Source organism: Thermobia domestica, chromosome 1 (assembly GCF_964235325.1).
Source record: "Thermobia domestica chromosome 1, izTheDome1.hap1.1, whole genome shotgun sequence".
In the NCBI taxonomy this organism is placed as follows: domain Eukaryota; kingdom Metazoa; phylum Arthropoda; class Insecta; order Zygentoma; family Lepismatidae; genus Thermobia; species Thermobia domestica.
In genome coordinates, this window is record NC_137454.1 from 100,863,693 (window position 1) to 100,880,103 (window position 16,411).

Here is a 16,411-nt window from a genome sequence, read left to right on the forward strand (position 1 = left end):
AACCCGGCAGTACTGGCGCCAAGTCTCACAGACCCGTGCCACCTGTTTTGTAATTCTACCATATTTTTCATAACTCTTCATGTATAATACACTAAAATGTGATATTTGTATTGAAATTCGCAATATATCTGTTTAATATGCGTAATCCAAAATAAAATTATCAACAAAAACATTTGAACAAAAAATATTAGGTAAAAGTTTAAAATTTAATAAATGGGTCTGTGAGACTAGGCACTAGTGCTCATGATACATTAACAGGCACCAATGCCGAAGGGTTAATTAAAGCAACTTTTTTTTTATCCATGAAAATTTTTTATGCAGCTTAGCACTATATGGTGAAAGCAGTTATCTACTATAATATTAATGATTAAAGTAAACTTTTCCAACAAAATATTTTCCCTAGAAAATGACACTTTCGACTTTAAGATGTTGCTTTACTCAACAGTGTTGGGCCATTCGGCGATTGCTGGGCAGCCGGATGGTGCAGTCTGCCTCAGGACGTACATTTTTTACACTGCCCCGCGTACTACTGTTCACTATCATGAAACAGTGTACTACACAAGACAGTGGTAATGTTCGAATACTCAGTACTACAAGCTAACAAAAAGTACGGCTACAATGGAGTAAAACAAAATTTGTGTGAAAGAATGTGATATGTTTTATTAAAAACAAAAAATACATAATCTAAATCAAGTCTAAAAAAATATATAGTATTATAACATTTTATTTAACACAATAGCAACACAATATAAAAGCAAATAACTATACAATATGCTATATTAAGTAACTCAATTATTACTTTGTGAAACATTTATTGATTGTCTAGTTCTATACACATGTACAAATACTAAAGAAATAGCAGAGAAGAATAATAGCTGGATCATTTTATAATAACCTTACCGACATGTATGACAATGTTTTTTTTTTTCCGAAGTGTTCATAAGAACAAATTATAAATTGTATCCATGGGTATCCATATGGTTGATACTTGAATATGGAATTATCACATTCAAAAGAAATATAAAGATGTAGAATATAATTGGTTTTAGATTATTTTGTGTTATGTTTGATGGCTTGGAATTGACAGTCCAAATTAATGTAGATTTTATGTACTACTTGTAAAGTAAAATATCATACTAGCTAGCTATTTCACTCATATATTCATGTATTTTCTTTATTTTTTTTTCTACGTAAAGTGTTTTGGAGTGCCAAAAGGAGGTCGATCAGTCCCTCTTCTCCCACCTGCCCAGTGGCGGATCTAGCCTGGGGCCGGGGGAGCTGGGCCCCCTTCCAATTTTTGGAATGGCAAAAATAATTTAAGGTAATATTTGTATATTTTTGGAAGTTTATAGTAATATCATGATATATCTATCATAGTCTGGGGTCTGTCTAGCCCCCCAATTTTTAACTTCTAGATCCACCACTGCACCTGCCATATGGATACCCATGATCATTTTACTTTCAAGCGAAAACCGAAATACAACGTATTTTCCAACTTCGTTACAAATACTGAAACTACATGTAAAACTACTGGACGGGTTAAAATTACAGTGGTGTAAGTACATTTTGTTTGTTTTCGAGAAATTAACGTAAAAGGTACTTCAGTAAATTAGAGAACAAAATAGCTGTTTCCTTCATCACTAGAACTTTCACTACCATCTGCTGTCAGTTAAATAAAGCTTTGACTTACGTTTTCTGTTAACAGATTGGCTAATCTAGGTCTGGTTTCTCTAGGTCTTTTTTGTTTTTTTCTTTTTGAAAAACTTACACCTCTGGAACTTTAACCTGTCTATATGTAATCATCGCACTAACAAAGTAGAGCAATGGAGTATCTAGATTTAATATTAGGTGGACCAAGACTAAATTTTACTAAAAGCGTATTTTTGAAATGAAAGTGAATAGTACTTAATTGTTCCAGTTTAAAGCATTTCGTAGGGAACATGAGTCCCCTGAGTATTTCTCGTGACTACGAACCCAAACTAGAGAGCATAAACACACCTAAACTTCATAACATCATAATAAGCAATAATATAAGGGTTATTGTCTAAATTGCAAAAAATAGAAATTTAACCATCTCTCTCATAGCGTTTTTTCTATGATATAATACTTGTACAAATACACATGTATCCTTTCATTTATTATCTTCTGTTTTGTTCCTTTGCTTCTTCCTTTTGTCTTTTTTTCTTCGAAATGGACTTTCTGTTCATTCAGTGACGTGAACGGTGGTTGAACCAGTAACTTCTGTGATTTGTTTAGAACTAAAAGTTGCTACAATTTTACGTTCTCCAATTTTCTTTGGGAAGAATCTCTCTGTATATGAGACCAACTCTCCTGGTTTCACATCCCTATAAAAATAAGTAGAAAACTGAGTTTATTTTTCGTTATTTAACAACGTTGTAATAATGTATGCACTAAAATTATTCACGATTTAAAAATACAGGAAATTTGGTTTGTTTCTTAGAAGTTTAATACCCCTGTTCAAGACGCAATATGAATGTAAATTATGGTTTAACATGGGAACAATCGTTATGTACTCCCACCTGAGATCGAAAATGAAAAATGAAATTTTTGAGTTTAACGTAAAACAATTATGCCCTTTAGGTTAAGATGAAACTGATTAAACCAAATGAATGATTATGGAATTGTGGAATGAACAAATGGGAGGAAACAGGAATACCCCGAGAAAACCCACAGAGCACGATGTTGTCCACCACAAACTTACTTGGTCAGGGATCGAAGTAGGGACCGCACGCACCAGAGGTAAGAGCTCTACCACTGAGTCACCGTGCTCTCCCACCTGAGATCGAATTCGGATTCTCTGGATCATAATAGATTTTACGTCCATTGTCAGCAGCAAGGTTATAATGGAAGACACTTACAGCTTAAAGTAGATTTGAACCACTGTAGGGTGTTTGATGCTCCCCCACCAGGAAACAAATTCGAGACCTCGTGCACTAAAGATATGTACTCGATCCACTAGATTAATTATGACGGATGCACCACACTGGAGAATGTTTATATCATAATTCATGAGTAGTCACGATAGCTTATTCGTGGTAGTTGTGGTAAGATATCTCTAATATTATCTCGTTATATCTTTCCATTCTTCTTCTATAGTGATCAACATTGAAGCATGGAAATGGCACTATTCTGCCATTCTCGGTTACAATAGGAAGATTTAAAGCCAAAATAAACCTATGTTTTGTAGGACACTAAAGGGCCCATCCGGTTGCAATGATGTGAACAGACTTTGCGGGATATATGACTGAAATTCAGCTCAAATGTAAAAGAGACTATGTAAGTTCTATATTCCAAAAGTAAATTGTCCTAAAAAGGATGGAATATAATAAAAAAAATCACGAAACATGGATGCAAAATCAATGAAAAACTGAAGTCGTCCATATATATCTCAAAAACTATAATAAGGTGATGGCTTATTGAAACCTTATTGCACAACGTAATAAAGAGGTTAAAAACGATGTATAGTACGTAAGGTAAATATGGCCAGAACATTGTCAAAAGTCAAGTTGTTTGAGTAAAATCAATAATAAAGTATACGGTACGCATCTTCTTCGAATTACCCAGGTCGCCCCACGCGAAGATTGTGTGCTTGAAATATCTCATATCTGGATTTGAAATCTCCAGACTCGATTTAGCACGCAACGTGACTTTTGACCTGATCATGTGACACAATCTGTTCCTTATGGCAAACCGGATAGATCCTTTATATCAAAACCTATTTCTCCCTTTATAGACAAGCGGACATAAGTGTTCTATAAAACTTCCAATACTTACGTATAGCGTAGTTTGGAAGTCCAAAAACTAATAAAATTAGATGACACAAACCCAAAAGTATTCAACTTACCCTTCCTTTACGATTTATTTAATTTGAAAGATTATTTCAGGTTAAATCTCTTTATACAAGGAGTTTTAAAATCCCTGTTACAGATACGTACGCAATAAACTATTTAGGAAGGGAGGTAAAGTTTTTTGAGGAGTTCAAATTCAATATGAGGATAAGTTATATTAAAATTTGTAAAATCATCCCTAAAATTAGAATACATTTACAGAAATGTCTGGATTTTGTGGGAGCGGTTTGGAACACCCTCTGCTTACGTCCCTGCCTTTTACGATATCCATGAGGTGATTTCACTCATGTGTAAGAAAATGTATGAAAATATAAGAACGTGTATGTGAAGAAAATTCGAAATAGGATTCGTTTCCGATTTTATGATCCTCACAATATTTGGAAAATATACATCTTGAAACCACATAATAGTAACACTACTAACTATAGATGACATGGTGTGGAAATTATAGAAAATTTTAGTTAAGTTACTCTCGCTTAATAGGTAAACTGTAAGTAAGACTCTGCGATATTGGATTTGCATATCGACAAAATATTGAAGTTCGATTTTTATATCAAATTACTAGAAACATGGAAGCATCGATTTATTAGATACATATAAAACCATAACTACTAAAAGTATCGAAATATCTAAAATTAGTTAATACAGATAATATGTGTTTCGAGATCGATATTTCGATATTTGAAAATAATCCTCGATACATCGACACATCACTTATTCCTAATTAATATCAATGAAGAGCTATTACTCAAGAAATAAAAATGGAAAATTAATTTTTGTTGCTTTTAATTACCTGTATCTAACAATCTTAGGCCTCTGCAATCCAGGACCTTCGACACTGAAAGAGCATTCAGTCAACAGGACTTTCAATGGATTTTGGAAAGAGAAAGTGGCATGGCAATCTTTTCCAATCTTTGGCACTCCACGAACCTATAATAGAAAAATGAAAGATTTATGTAATAAGTTTCTATATGTAATTTCTAGGTTAAATTCGTTACAAGAATAAATCAAAATCCTTGTTCATTTAAGAAATATCCTTCTTATATATTTTATGCGTAATTACTTTCAAAAACTAAGTGGAAAGCTCGTAATTCCCAGGGGATTTATCAAAAATATTTGAAACCATTTTCTTCACCAATACGCATTTCAATGAAAGTGTAATGACAAACCCCCTTAAAGTTTGAAGTTGCACCTCTTAAAATACACCCTTTGATAAAAGTGACATGATAGAAACCTATAATGTTTGAATTTCTACTCCTTAAAATACACCCTTTAGTCAAAGTGACATGATAGAAATCCATAAAGTTTGAATTTCTACCCATTAAAATACTCCGTTTAATCAAGGTGACATGATAAAAAAAACCTAACGTTTGAATTTCAACCCCTTAAAATACGCACTTTAATCAAAGTGACATGATAGAAACCCGTAAAGCTTGAAATTCTACTCCTTAAAATATGCCGTTTTTATCAAAGTGATATGGTAAAAACCCATAAAACGTTTGAACTACTACTACTTAAAATATGTCCAAAGTGACATGATAAAAACCCACTTTGAAGTAGGTACTACGTTAAACAAAAATTCATTTCAAACTCTTCAACCGTTTTTCCGTGATGCGATCACAAACAGCAAGATAAACCTTGGTTTCAATGTAGTGAAAAAATATATATAGAAAATACTCCGCTCTCGTCCTTGAAATGGGAAGTTTCAAAAACGCTGGTAAGCTGGTAAACTACTTTTTTTTTTTTTTGCATAAATTATGATCTCCCGCTTCCCGCTTAAGATATCACAAAGTTCCGTAAATGCAGGTGGTAGAGCAAATCACACTCATGGGAATGGTTATCCCCACTACCAATTTTATTACAAAGTTTCTTTTCCCTCTGGTTGATTATCAGCAATTTTCATTTTTTATAAAATTACACTTCCAAGTATTTAAACAATTACTAAACTTCAATGTTACTAATTGAGTCATTGGTTTTCTTCTTAAAACATCTGCATGGACAACACTAAATTTTCTGACAAAAATCAGGTCTCTATCCTTATTGCTTTCAAAAATATTCACGATCAAAATCTCGGTTGCGTCACTTTATGGATACACTGTAGTAGCTAAAGAACTGTGCATTGTCCGGAAATAAAGAGGCGATGAGAAAAATTAAATAGCCTACTACCCTTACCTACACGTATGCCAAGCCAACATTGTAGCTTCAGCTTTATATATAACTAGCTTAAGTGCCCGTTCTTCGCATGAAGGAAAATAAGTTTATGGACAGCATTTGAGCCTGTTCTCCCATTAGGATACGATAGGGAGGGGGGTAAAATTGGACTTCAACGGCATGTGGAGTGTCACTATTCATCTCAGCGACTCCCATAACTGTGGATTGGGTACTATTTAGGTCGTTTTCGATTATTTTTACTTGTTACCCATTCCATTCCCGCCTTTTACCCCCATACCGACGGGGCTATAAAGTTGGATTTCAATCGCATCGGAAGTGTCAGTATTCATCTCAGCAACCCCGAAAACTACGGATTGGACACTAATATCGGTCTTTTCAGTTATTTTTACTTGTTATGCCTTTCCACTCCCGCCTTTCACCCCCATACCGACGAAGGCTATAAACTGGCTTCACTAGCATCGGAAGTATCACTACTTATTTCAGCAACTTCGAAAACAACGGATTTTTACATGTCACCTCCGGCATGCCTTCTCTCCCCCTTCCCGCCTGTCGAAAATGGGCTAGAAAGTTAGGCCACTCACGTATAAAAATTATGAACATCGGTGCGGCGATATACGAGGAGTTAGCCGTCAAACATAAGTTTACATTTCCCTCTGACTCCTTTAACGTTCATTCTTCTTGCCGAAAATATCCTAAAATCGGAAGTAAGGCAAGGGGTACACACATGTATCAAAATTATTCCAAATCAGTAATGTGACTTAGGAGGAGTTAACGAACAAACATCGTTATATTCATTTTTTATTTATAACGAATTTAATTGTAATTCTAAAAACGTCTATGGTCTCTTTTCTACAGTTTCCAAGCTAATGGTATCGATTTGTATGGCTGACAAGCATAGAGACATACATTCAGTTTAAGATGTAGGAATGTTGGTGCGTAACTGAATGTTAGAGAACAAAACTGTTTCATCAGATATATCGATTTAATTAATTAATACCAGTGTCCCTCCTTATCAGTTTAACTCCTTACCTCAACTTTAAGCTTTGGTTTCTGCAATGGGAAGTCGTCCTCTTCACTCCATGTTTGTCGAGTCTCTTTGACATTGGCAATGGCGTATATCTTGATGAGACAATAATCAACCAACTTGTCCATGTATTCTTCTGGACTCACTTGAATCTGGAGAGTTTCATCTATACATAAGAAAAGAAAATTACTTTATTGTTACATCAGTAAAACATAATGAGGTAAATAAAAGATGTTAACATGTGCGTGAGGCACAGAAGAAACGGGATATTGGAACATAGACTTATATTTTTGGTCTGGGATTCTACACAAAAAAGAAACAATCATTGGTTACAAGCAATTTCATATAGGTTCTTCACAAAATGTTCTTGCAGGATGTCACCATCCTACACCAAGGCTTAACTATATTACCTTCTGAATGTTAAATCATTTACATCCCACGGAGCGCCAAGATACAGTAATTTTGACCCATGCATATTTCTTGTAACAAATGACCGTAGTTTAACAGAATAAAAGTAACACGTGCTACTGTTAAACAATTATAACAATACATAGAATTTCAGGTATGTTTCTATAGTTCATGTGATGTACAAAACATCCAACTCTAGAAACCAGCTCAGTGGTAGAGCGTTCACCTCTGGTGCTTAGGGTCCCGGGTTCGATCCCAACCCCCGCCAAGTGAACTTTGTGGTGGACAAACACCGTGTGCGTGGGTTTTCTCGGGGTTCCCCACTTTCTTCATTCCACCATTTTCATTCATTACTCATCATCACCGTCTCCTTTAGCCTAACAGGCATAATCGTGGGACGTAAAACTCAAATATTTCACTTCATTTTTCTAGAAACCAGTTTTTAGGTCTATATGGCACTTAGTCCGGGATCCACAGTACATGCCCGTAAAAATTTGTGGGTGCACGGAGTTTTATTGTTGCATCGTGTTCTTCGACCTATCGCTTTCTATTTTTTCTTGGGTAGACATCTCAATTATGGTCGCTTACCTCCACAGACGCCATTTTCCAATATGGCCTCCAAATAAGCAATCACCATTCATAACTAAGGAACTAAGTCATCTAGGAAAGTGATCTTGGTGTCGAATCATAGGTTTTCGGGGTCAGAGAATTCAAATATTACCTTACATTTGCGATATATTGAAGTCTTGTATATAATATAGCCAGGGGTGTACGCAAGAATTTATTTCGGAGCAGGTCCAAACCTGGCACACCGATACCAAGTCATTTCAACTTAAGAGACTTTACAATAGGAGCTCTTGACAAGTTCTACTTTGAGGATATTCACCGCTCTCAGGTACATTTGAGACCCATCGTACTGCCGTGGTTCTTTTTCAACATAAAACATCAGAAGAGATCCACAGAAAAAAAAATATTTCACAAACTGCACTGATGAACAAAACTTGTAAACTTTTGTGTGAGCTACCATGTCGAAAAAAAAAAAAAACTAAATCGAAGGAAGAGTACAACCAACCCTGCTCTTCCGAACAACTCTAAAGTAGCTGAGGATATTGGCATTCATTCATCTGATGAGGCATCCACATGTGCTCTAAAAACTGAGTTTGTTATTTCTCTTACTAGATGTCGTGCGTTTTCAGGCGACGCTCAGCTCGTATCACCAACTCGTGGAGAAATATACACTCTTTAATTTCATCCAAAGTTGTACCAATTAAACAAGTTGGGTTCCTGGCAGTTATTCCTCCCCCAGTTACCGATTACACTACCGTGTATACTGCCCTTAAAATCTTTGAATCTGTGAGACAAATATTGAGACAACCCAACTTTCCAGTCTTCTGCGACGAAGGAGTATTCTGTACAGTTGTGTACACAGTTCTAAGTAACCCAAAGGAATTTTATGACATATTGCCAATGCTTAGAATGTTTCATTCCACAAAAGTGCCTCTACGGTATGGTGGGAAATACGTCCTTGGTAGCCGTTTCGATGATGCTCTGGTTGAAACGTAGATCTTCAGAGCGAATTCAGTTAAGAGTGTACTAAATGGAAAATATTATGTTCGGGCGTTTCAAGGAACGTTAATTGTCTCGAGAAAATGATTTGGATGCTCTCTGGAGTAGTAACGAAAAGGAAGCATAGAACAATTTGCTTAAAGAAGTAAATCAGTTTCAACTGACCTTGCAAAATAGAGAAGAAAAATGTAAATTCTTCCATACTCAACTGTTAGTTTCAAGTCAACAACTAAGAGACTGCTATTTAACATTTGTGAATGAATCTAACGAGAAATCAGAACTTTGCAGTTCCGTCAACAATTTCCTTAACATTGAAGGACTCATAAAAATCTTTGTAACGTCTGATCGCGAAGAGACTGGGATTTACATGTTGAGACCGTTGATTCATTAATCCCTATATTTCAGCAATTCAATTACCTGAATTATTTACATTATGAATCATGATACTTGGAATTAATGAAGCGCCTTGGAATAGATTGTCCTTACTTGCATGAAAAGTTCTTGAATGGTCAGTTTGTAGTTTCTGTAAAGCCGGCACCATTACACGCTGTGGGCCCATATATGAAACAATTCAACGAGCTCTAAAAAGTACGAGAGGAATAATTGGACAAACGCGTAAAACTTAGTACGTTACTGAATGGCAACTGACCTATCATGAAGTTCTCGCCATTGCCAATGTTTGGAACAATCTTATAAATGCACAGGTAGTGAGTCACACAGAAACAGTTCATCATGACTTAACAGGGAAGCAAAGCCAATCATTTGCTTCAGTTCATAATAGCAGAAGGTAATCCATTCAAATTTGATGGTTCTTTTATTTTACACAACATTGCGACAAAGCAAATTGTTTCTGAGGATGTGAGGGCGAAAATTTTAGGTGTATTAAGAGATACAAGGAGTAACAACGAGAAATTTAGGAAAGAGCGCTTCTTTACCAAAGAAAGGAAACTGACGGACAGAATTGAAAAAGTCTATGTCCCCACCATCGAAACTCTTACCACAAACAACGTAACTGTGACACCTGCCATAATCAAATCAAGGGATTTTGCACAGATTGAGAAGAAAATCACATTGCAAATGAAAGAGGTTTGACAATGCAAGAAATAATCTCTCATGATCTCGTAAATACAAGTTAGTGGTTTGAAGGTGATGCACCTTCGAGACCAACATAATATGAGCAAGTATTGCATTTGGAGAAAAAAATCGACAAGAGTACGTCATTTCATCCAAAATTTCAAACACGGACTACTGTAGTTGTTGATTTCATGTCGCAGATAAGAATGTTGAAAATGTCAATATTTAATAACTTTGGAGAAGCAATAAACGCTGTTATTGAACGAACCACTAAAGTATGCCCAGCCAAAGAAATACACTTTAATTTTGAGAGTTATTGTGACAATTCACTCAAAGAAAGTAGGAGAGTACGTCAATCAGGCACTATCGGATCTATTCATCTCGTTTGCCTTCAGTCTTAGACTCATATACCAATCCAAACTGAAATTCTGGAATGCCGTTCAAAATAAAATAATGCTGCAAGCATTAGCAAAAAAATTATACTTGAAAAACCTTCAACAGACTTCATTCTTGTTACAAGCGTAATGGTAATAAACGACAGTGTCCTTCCTGCTACCGTACGCGTAAAAGGAAACGTAACTAATATTCAAATGTTCACATCAAAGATTGAAGAAGCCGACCAAAGAATTGTACCTCACACATACTGGACACTTGAACGTGGCGCGCAGCGAGTTGTCCAATGATAGTGATGCGGCTATTTTGTTACTAAGATATTTTGTAACCTTGAGTAGTAAAGGGCTGAAGCAATTGTAGGTAACGTTTGGGGTGGGAGAAAAGAATCGTTTCATCCCTATTCACCATTTATATGACACACTTAGAGACAAAATGAGTAGCGTCGTCCTCAAGGCTCACATTCTCACTGGCAAGGCATTGTAAGTAAAGTGGGTACAAAGAATGCGGCACTGAATGCACAACCAACAAATTATCTTCTTCGTTTTGCTGAAACAAGCAGTCTTTCAGCTGAAGACATGAGGAATGCAGAAACATATTTTACGAAAGTGTGGGCTAAATCGACTAAAGTAGAAACTTTTTTATGGTTTATAACGAAATACTTTAGTTTGTATAATATTAACCTGTACCTTGGGCAAAAAGTGTTCATAAATATGTAATATACTTAGTAGAATGTTCATTTTAAATTAACAGAAAAGAAGAATGTTTTTAATGTATGTAAGAGATTATTATGGGATAGTTGTGGCTATGTACATGTTATGTGTTGACCTAGTCAAGTGAATTTATGTATTTTACGGTCTTAAAAAGAATATTTAAGACATATCAAGCAATAAAGGTGAGACTAATAATCTTTGAATATCTGAGTTGATTTTTGCATAAAGAAAGGTAATTATCGCTTCGTAACTTATATTTTACAAGACGAACCAGGTTGACGACGCTTTTTCTATAGAGTCGTTATAAAAAATTTGGTGCCGAAACCCGGGACTTTTGAAAATTCAGTTCCCGAAGAAGGAAAGTAGGGCTGAATTTACTTGGATATTACCATTTATGAATACGAACTTAACCGTATTACGAAGCGGTAAGGTCATCAAAAGAAAAATGGATAGTGAAATAGTGCAACAGGAATCTAATACCAGTAATCCAGGTGAAATTAGTGCAACACCAAGTTTGTCATCTGAGGATCGACTTTTGTTAGCTGTGCAGCGACAAATTATGCAAATGACGACTGAGATAAAACAAACCATGGAACAGAAGCTCAATGAATCTAACACAAACATGGAACGGAAGTTCTATGAAGCTAACCAGACCATGGAACAGAAGTTCTATGAAGCTAACCAGACCATGGAACAGAAGATAGAATTGAAATTCAACGAAGCTAGCAAGCAGTATGAAGAATTAAGTAAACGAATAGAACGGATAGAACTGAAATCAGACGATACGAAACAAACAATCGTCCATGTGATGAACGACATATCCTCGCAGTTTGAAGAGAAGTTAAAAAGGTTAGCCGATGAGTGTCAAGAAAAGCACGATCATCAAAATCATGAAATCTGCGCTGTAAAAAAGGATTTAACGTTAATAGAATCTTCCGTTAAACATCAAAAGATCCAGTTGGCTACTATGCAGGAAGAAATTGAAACGTTACAGGCTAGAGATAACATTTATCGCAATAATCTGGGCAGTGATCGCTTCGAGTTTCCCCAATCACCGGATATAAATACGCCTTCGCCGGAATCTGAGGAGGATATTATATTAGAGGAAAATTGTCCGAAGATCACTGATGAACGAAATATAAATGGTATCATGACACAGCACGCTACGGACCGGAACAATCACACCACAAGAACAAGGAGTGAGAAAAGAAAGGTAAAGTTAAGTGTCAAGATGAGCGAAATCAAAGCCATGAGTAAATTTAGTGGTAAGTGCAATGAAAATGCTAGTTCTTTCTTAGAGAAGTTCCAAGACGAATGCAGTATAATGTCTATCGACCGATCACAATACATGAAATTAATACCCCATGTATTACTCCCACCTTGTTCCTTATGGTTTAAGGCAATACGTGATCACATTAGTACATACGAGGAATTTAAAGCGGCATTGATCGCGAATTACGAAAATGACTTTTTGCTGGCAAACAGAGATGCCACTCTTAGAAATCAACATTTCAATCCTCGATTGCACAAATCTATTGTAGAGTTTGTTGTAAATGTCTATAATGAATTAAAGGTTGTTAATCCCTTGCAATCGGAATCAAGAATAATTGCATCGATTCGCAATTTGCTTCCATTTAAATTACAGCAGATCTTATTTTCCACACAGTGTATGAGTTTCAGTCATTTATTAATGCTTGTACAATGCTACGAAACTCAATACCATGCTATGAATCTAACACAATCAGGAATGGGTAAAAATAAGAATAATTCAGATCATTTGGTCCCTGTTCGGAATTTGAATATCCGAAGTGTGAATAATAATGAACCGAACCTAAGACGAATATACTCTAGCAATCAAAATGAACAAAATAGACAAGGTTATGTAGGGAATCCGCCTAACCTAATCAACCGAAGTAGACACAAAAATAATAGAAATACATGTCGAAATCCTAGAGATGCTACCAATCCTATGTATAGACATAATCATTGTTCACGAGATGGTACTTCGTATCCAAATTCAAATCACGATGAAAGACATGTACAACCTAATGTAGAACCCAACCACGATTGTGCGGTACAATGCACTTTATTAGATTCATATGCCAGTGCGAATGTAACATGATTACCGTTAACGAAATTAGGTTAAACTCATGTTGGTTATAGATTCTTGTGAATTTTCGTTTTAAAGTTTGTGTTAATACTAATAATGAAAACGATGGTTATAAATATTTGAAATGCATCTAGTTAAAGAGTTAGTAGCACCCAACATTCTTGATCAAATAAATAAGAATGAAAAATAACAATAGTAATGAAAAATGTGTTTATTTAATAACAAAAAAGTGTCTTTTGTTTCTGTAAAATAAATTTATTTACTTCCATTTGATTATTCAAACGTAGGTTATGTTTAATTTTTATTCTTTCTTATTAATGTGAAGAATCATAATTCAATTTATAATTAGTTAAAGGCAAAAATTATTTTATATCAGATTGATTTGTGTTTAATTATCAAAGATTATGTTAAGAATAAGATCCATTCTATAAAATCAATTATTCAATGACTACCTTGAGTGAAATTCTTCTTTATTTTGGACATCTTAGTGCTACTATGTATACATTACAATTGCAACATCTAACTTATTTGTTATACCATGCGCCCGAAAAGAACAAATATTATTTGTCACATCATCGTTTGTAATAATGATCGAAACTAGTAATCTTGATAATTTGTGTTTCACCCTCGTTAATTATATTTCTAAGCGACGATGTTTTTAATGATAAAGAATAAATAATAAGGTAATAAAAGAGAAATATTAATGAAATCAAAGATTTATTGTAAATGTATTTATGTGAATGATAATAACTAATATTTTATATATATGAGGGTTAACCAAAAAAAGTAATGAAGATATATACGAGGTGTGATCAAAATATAAAGAACATATGTAATGTACGTACATTAATCTAATCAGACCAGTGGTTCTTGAATATAAAAGCCAAGCCCACTCATGACTTTTATATTCAGTCCCTTTTTCGGGCGACATTTTCTATAACGAAATACTTTAGTTTGTATAATATTAACCTGTACCTTGGGCAAAAAGTGTTCATAAATATGTAATATACTTAGTAGAATGTTCATTTTAAATTAACAGAAAAGAAGAATGTTTTTAATGTATGTAAGAGATTATTATGGGATAGTTGTGGCTATGTACATGTTATGTGTTGACCTAGTCAAGTGAATTTATGTATTTTACGGTCTTAAAAAGAATATTTAAGACATATCAAGCAATAAAGGTGAGACTAATAATCTTTGAATATCTGAGTTGATTTTTGCATAAAGAAAGGTAATTATCGCTTCGTAACTTATATTTTACAAGACGAACCAGGTTGACGACGCTTTTTCTATAGAGTCGTTATAGGTTTAAGCTATGAACTTCATCGACTGAGCCCTAAACTCATCAGAGCTGCAATTCACTTCATCTACTATTCGAGGTCCCATTAAACGCGCGTACTTGGTCATCAGAGAATCTATGTTGTCATTAGAAAAGGAACATATTACTGAAAGACCTGTGAAATTGCGATGGGAGGAAGTAGACGGTTTCCTGAGACCGAAAAAGTGTTCCCGATCTTTACCAGATGCTGTATTGCGAGTGTGTTCTTGCAAAACAAACAATTGTAAACAATATATATGTAAGAAATTTCAACTGGTGTGTACAATGTACTGTCTTTGTTACAAGCGCTGTGAAAATTCTTAGCTGTAAGTCACATCCATTTTGTTTCAGACATAAATTTGGACGCATATTAGGTAATCTTTAATCTTTATTTGCAAAAATAAACTTCTTTTAGTGGTTTAAATAATAAGATTGCTCAAATGTGAGGTATAAGATATGAGCGGGAAAGACTTAAATTGTGAAAGGCTAACGCAGTGCTCTTTATGAAACCACTTGGTTTTGTGTTGATATTGATATTTTATATTTTGACACAAAAAGTAGCATATATTAAACATGACAAAATAACATTAGAGACTGTAAATATTGTGGTTGCTAAAATGTTGTGAATAATGTTGTTTATATGTGGGAAATATTCTAAGAATACTCAGTTGTTTAGCCACATCAGCACCTTTTCTAATAGCTCAATTTGTTTATATTAATGATATTTTGGACCATTAACAAATATTAATTCATAATGTTACTAATAGCACAATATTTGATTTACTGCTTTTATATATATTGTAAACGTAAAGCCATTTTGTATATTAACTTCGATACGGAAATAAAGCCAATTTAAAAAGACAAATTTTTATTTTCTTAGAATTTTGTTCAAATCTATTCGAAATAGTCAAATCATGATGATAGTATTAAACACTAAGGTGCATTCGATATGTCTTGTCCCGTACGTCTCATTTGCGTAATTATTATTTTAGAAGCCTTCAATGTTTGGTTGTTTTTAATGTTTGTGATATTGTAGCGTCGTTAGTTTACAACACTGAACAATAAGTGTTTTATTGTTTGTTTTCTTTTTAAATGTAGATTTGAAATTTGTAATAACCTGACGTAGTGACTTTTAAAATAATAAACTTTGTGACGGATTGGCAACACTGTTAATATGTTGGTATTGAAGAGTACGCCAAAATGTGTCTCTCTTTGTGGTAAACAAATATAATTGAAAGCTTCTTTTGATTCGATTTGTGGTTTTCGAGATATTCTCATGGATGAATTAAAATGGTCCACCCTGTATATACATAGTGTATGTTTTGTCCGTAATATACAAAATTCTTCAATATATAGCAATTTTATGGTAATATTTCACTTCCTTGACCTCGAAAACCTATGATTCGACACCAAAATCACTTTCCTAGGTGACTTAGTTCCTTAGTTATGCATGTTGGTTGCTTATTTGGCGGCCATATTGGAAAATGGCGTCTGTGGAGATAAGCGACCATAATTGAGATGTCTACCCAAGAAAAAGTAGACAACGATAGGTCGAAGAACACTATGCAACAATAAAACTCCGTGCACCCACAAATTTTTACGGGCATGTACTGTGGATCCAGGACTAACTGTTAAATGTGCAAGCTTCGTGCATTTGTGCTAATTGCTTCAGTATCTGAACAACATATCTCGCTTGGTTCTCGAGCAAACTTAAGAGGCTCGGAAAAGAATGAATCCGCGAACGATGGCACCCAACTATGTGTCATT

At 34.6% G+C, this 16,411-nt stretch overlaps 1 protein-coding gene across 1 annotated transcript in view; it reads right to left on the reverse strand.

Annotated features, from left to right (window-relative positions):
- Window positions 1–634: 634 nt before the first annotated feature.
- Window positions 635–16,411, reverse strand: part of LOC145687695 (hemocyte protein-glutamine gamma-glutamyltransferase-like) — an 88,176-nt gene continuing 72,399 nt past the window's right edge. Inside the window, 3 exon segments of the mRNA XM_081761155.1 lie at window positions 635–2,345; window positions 4,663–4,799; window positions 7,071–7,231. Of these exon segments, the coding sequence (XP_081617281.1) occupies window positions 2,204–2,345; window positions 4,663–4,799; window positions 7,071–7,231 (440 nt within the window). The 3' untranslated portion in view covers window positions 635–2,203.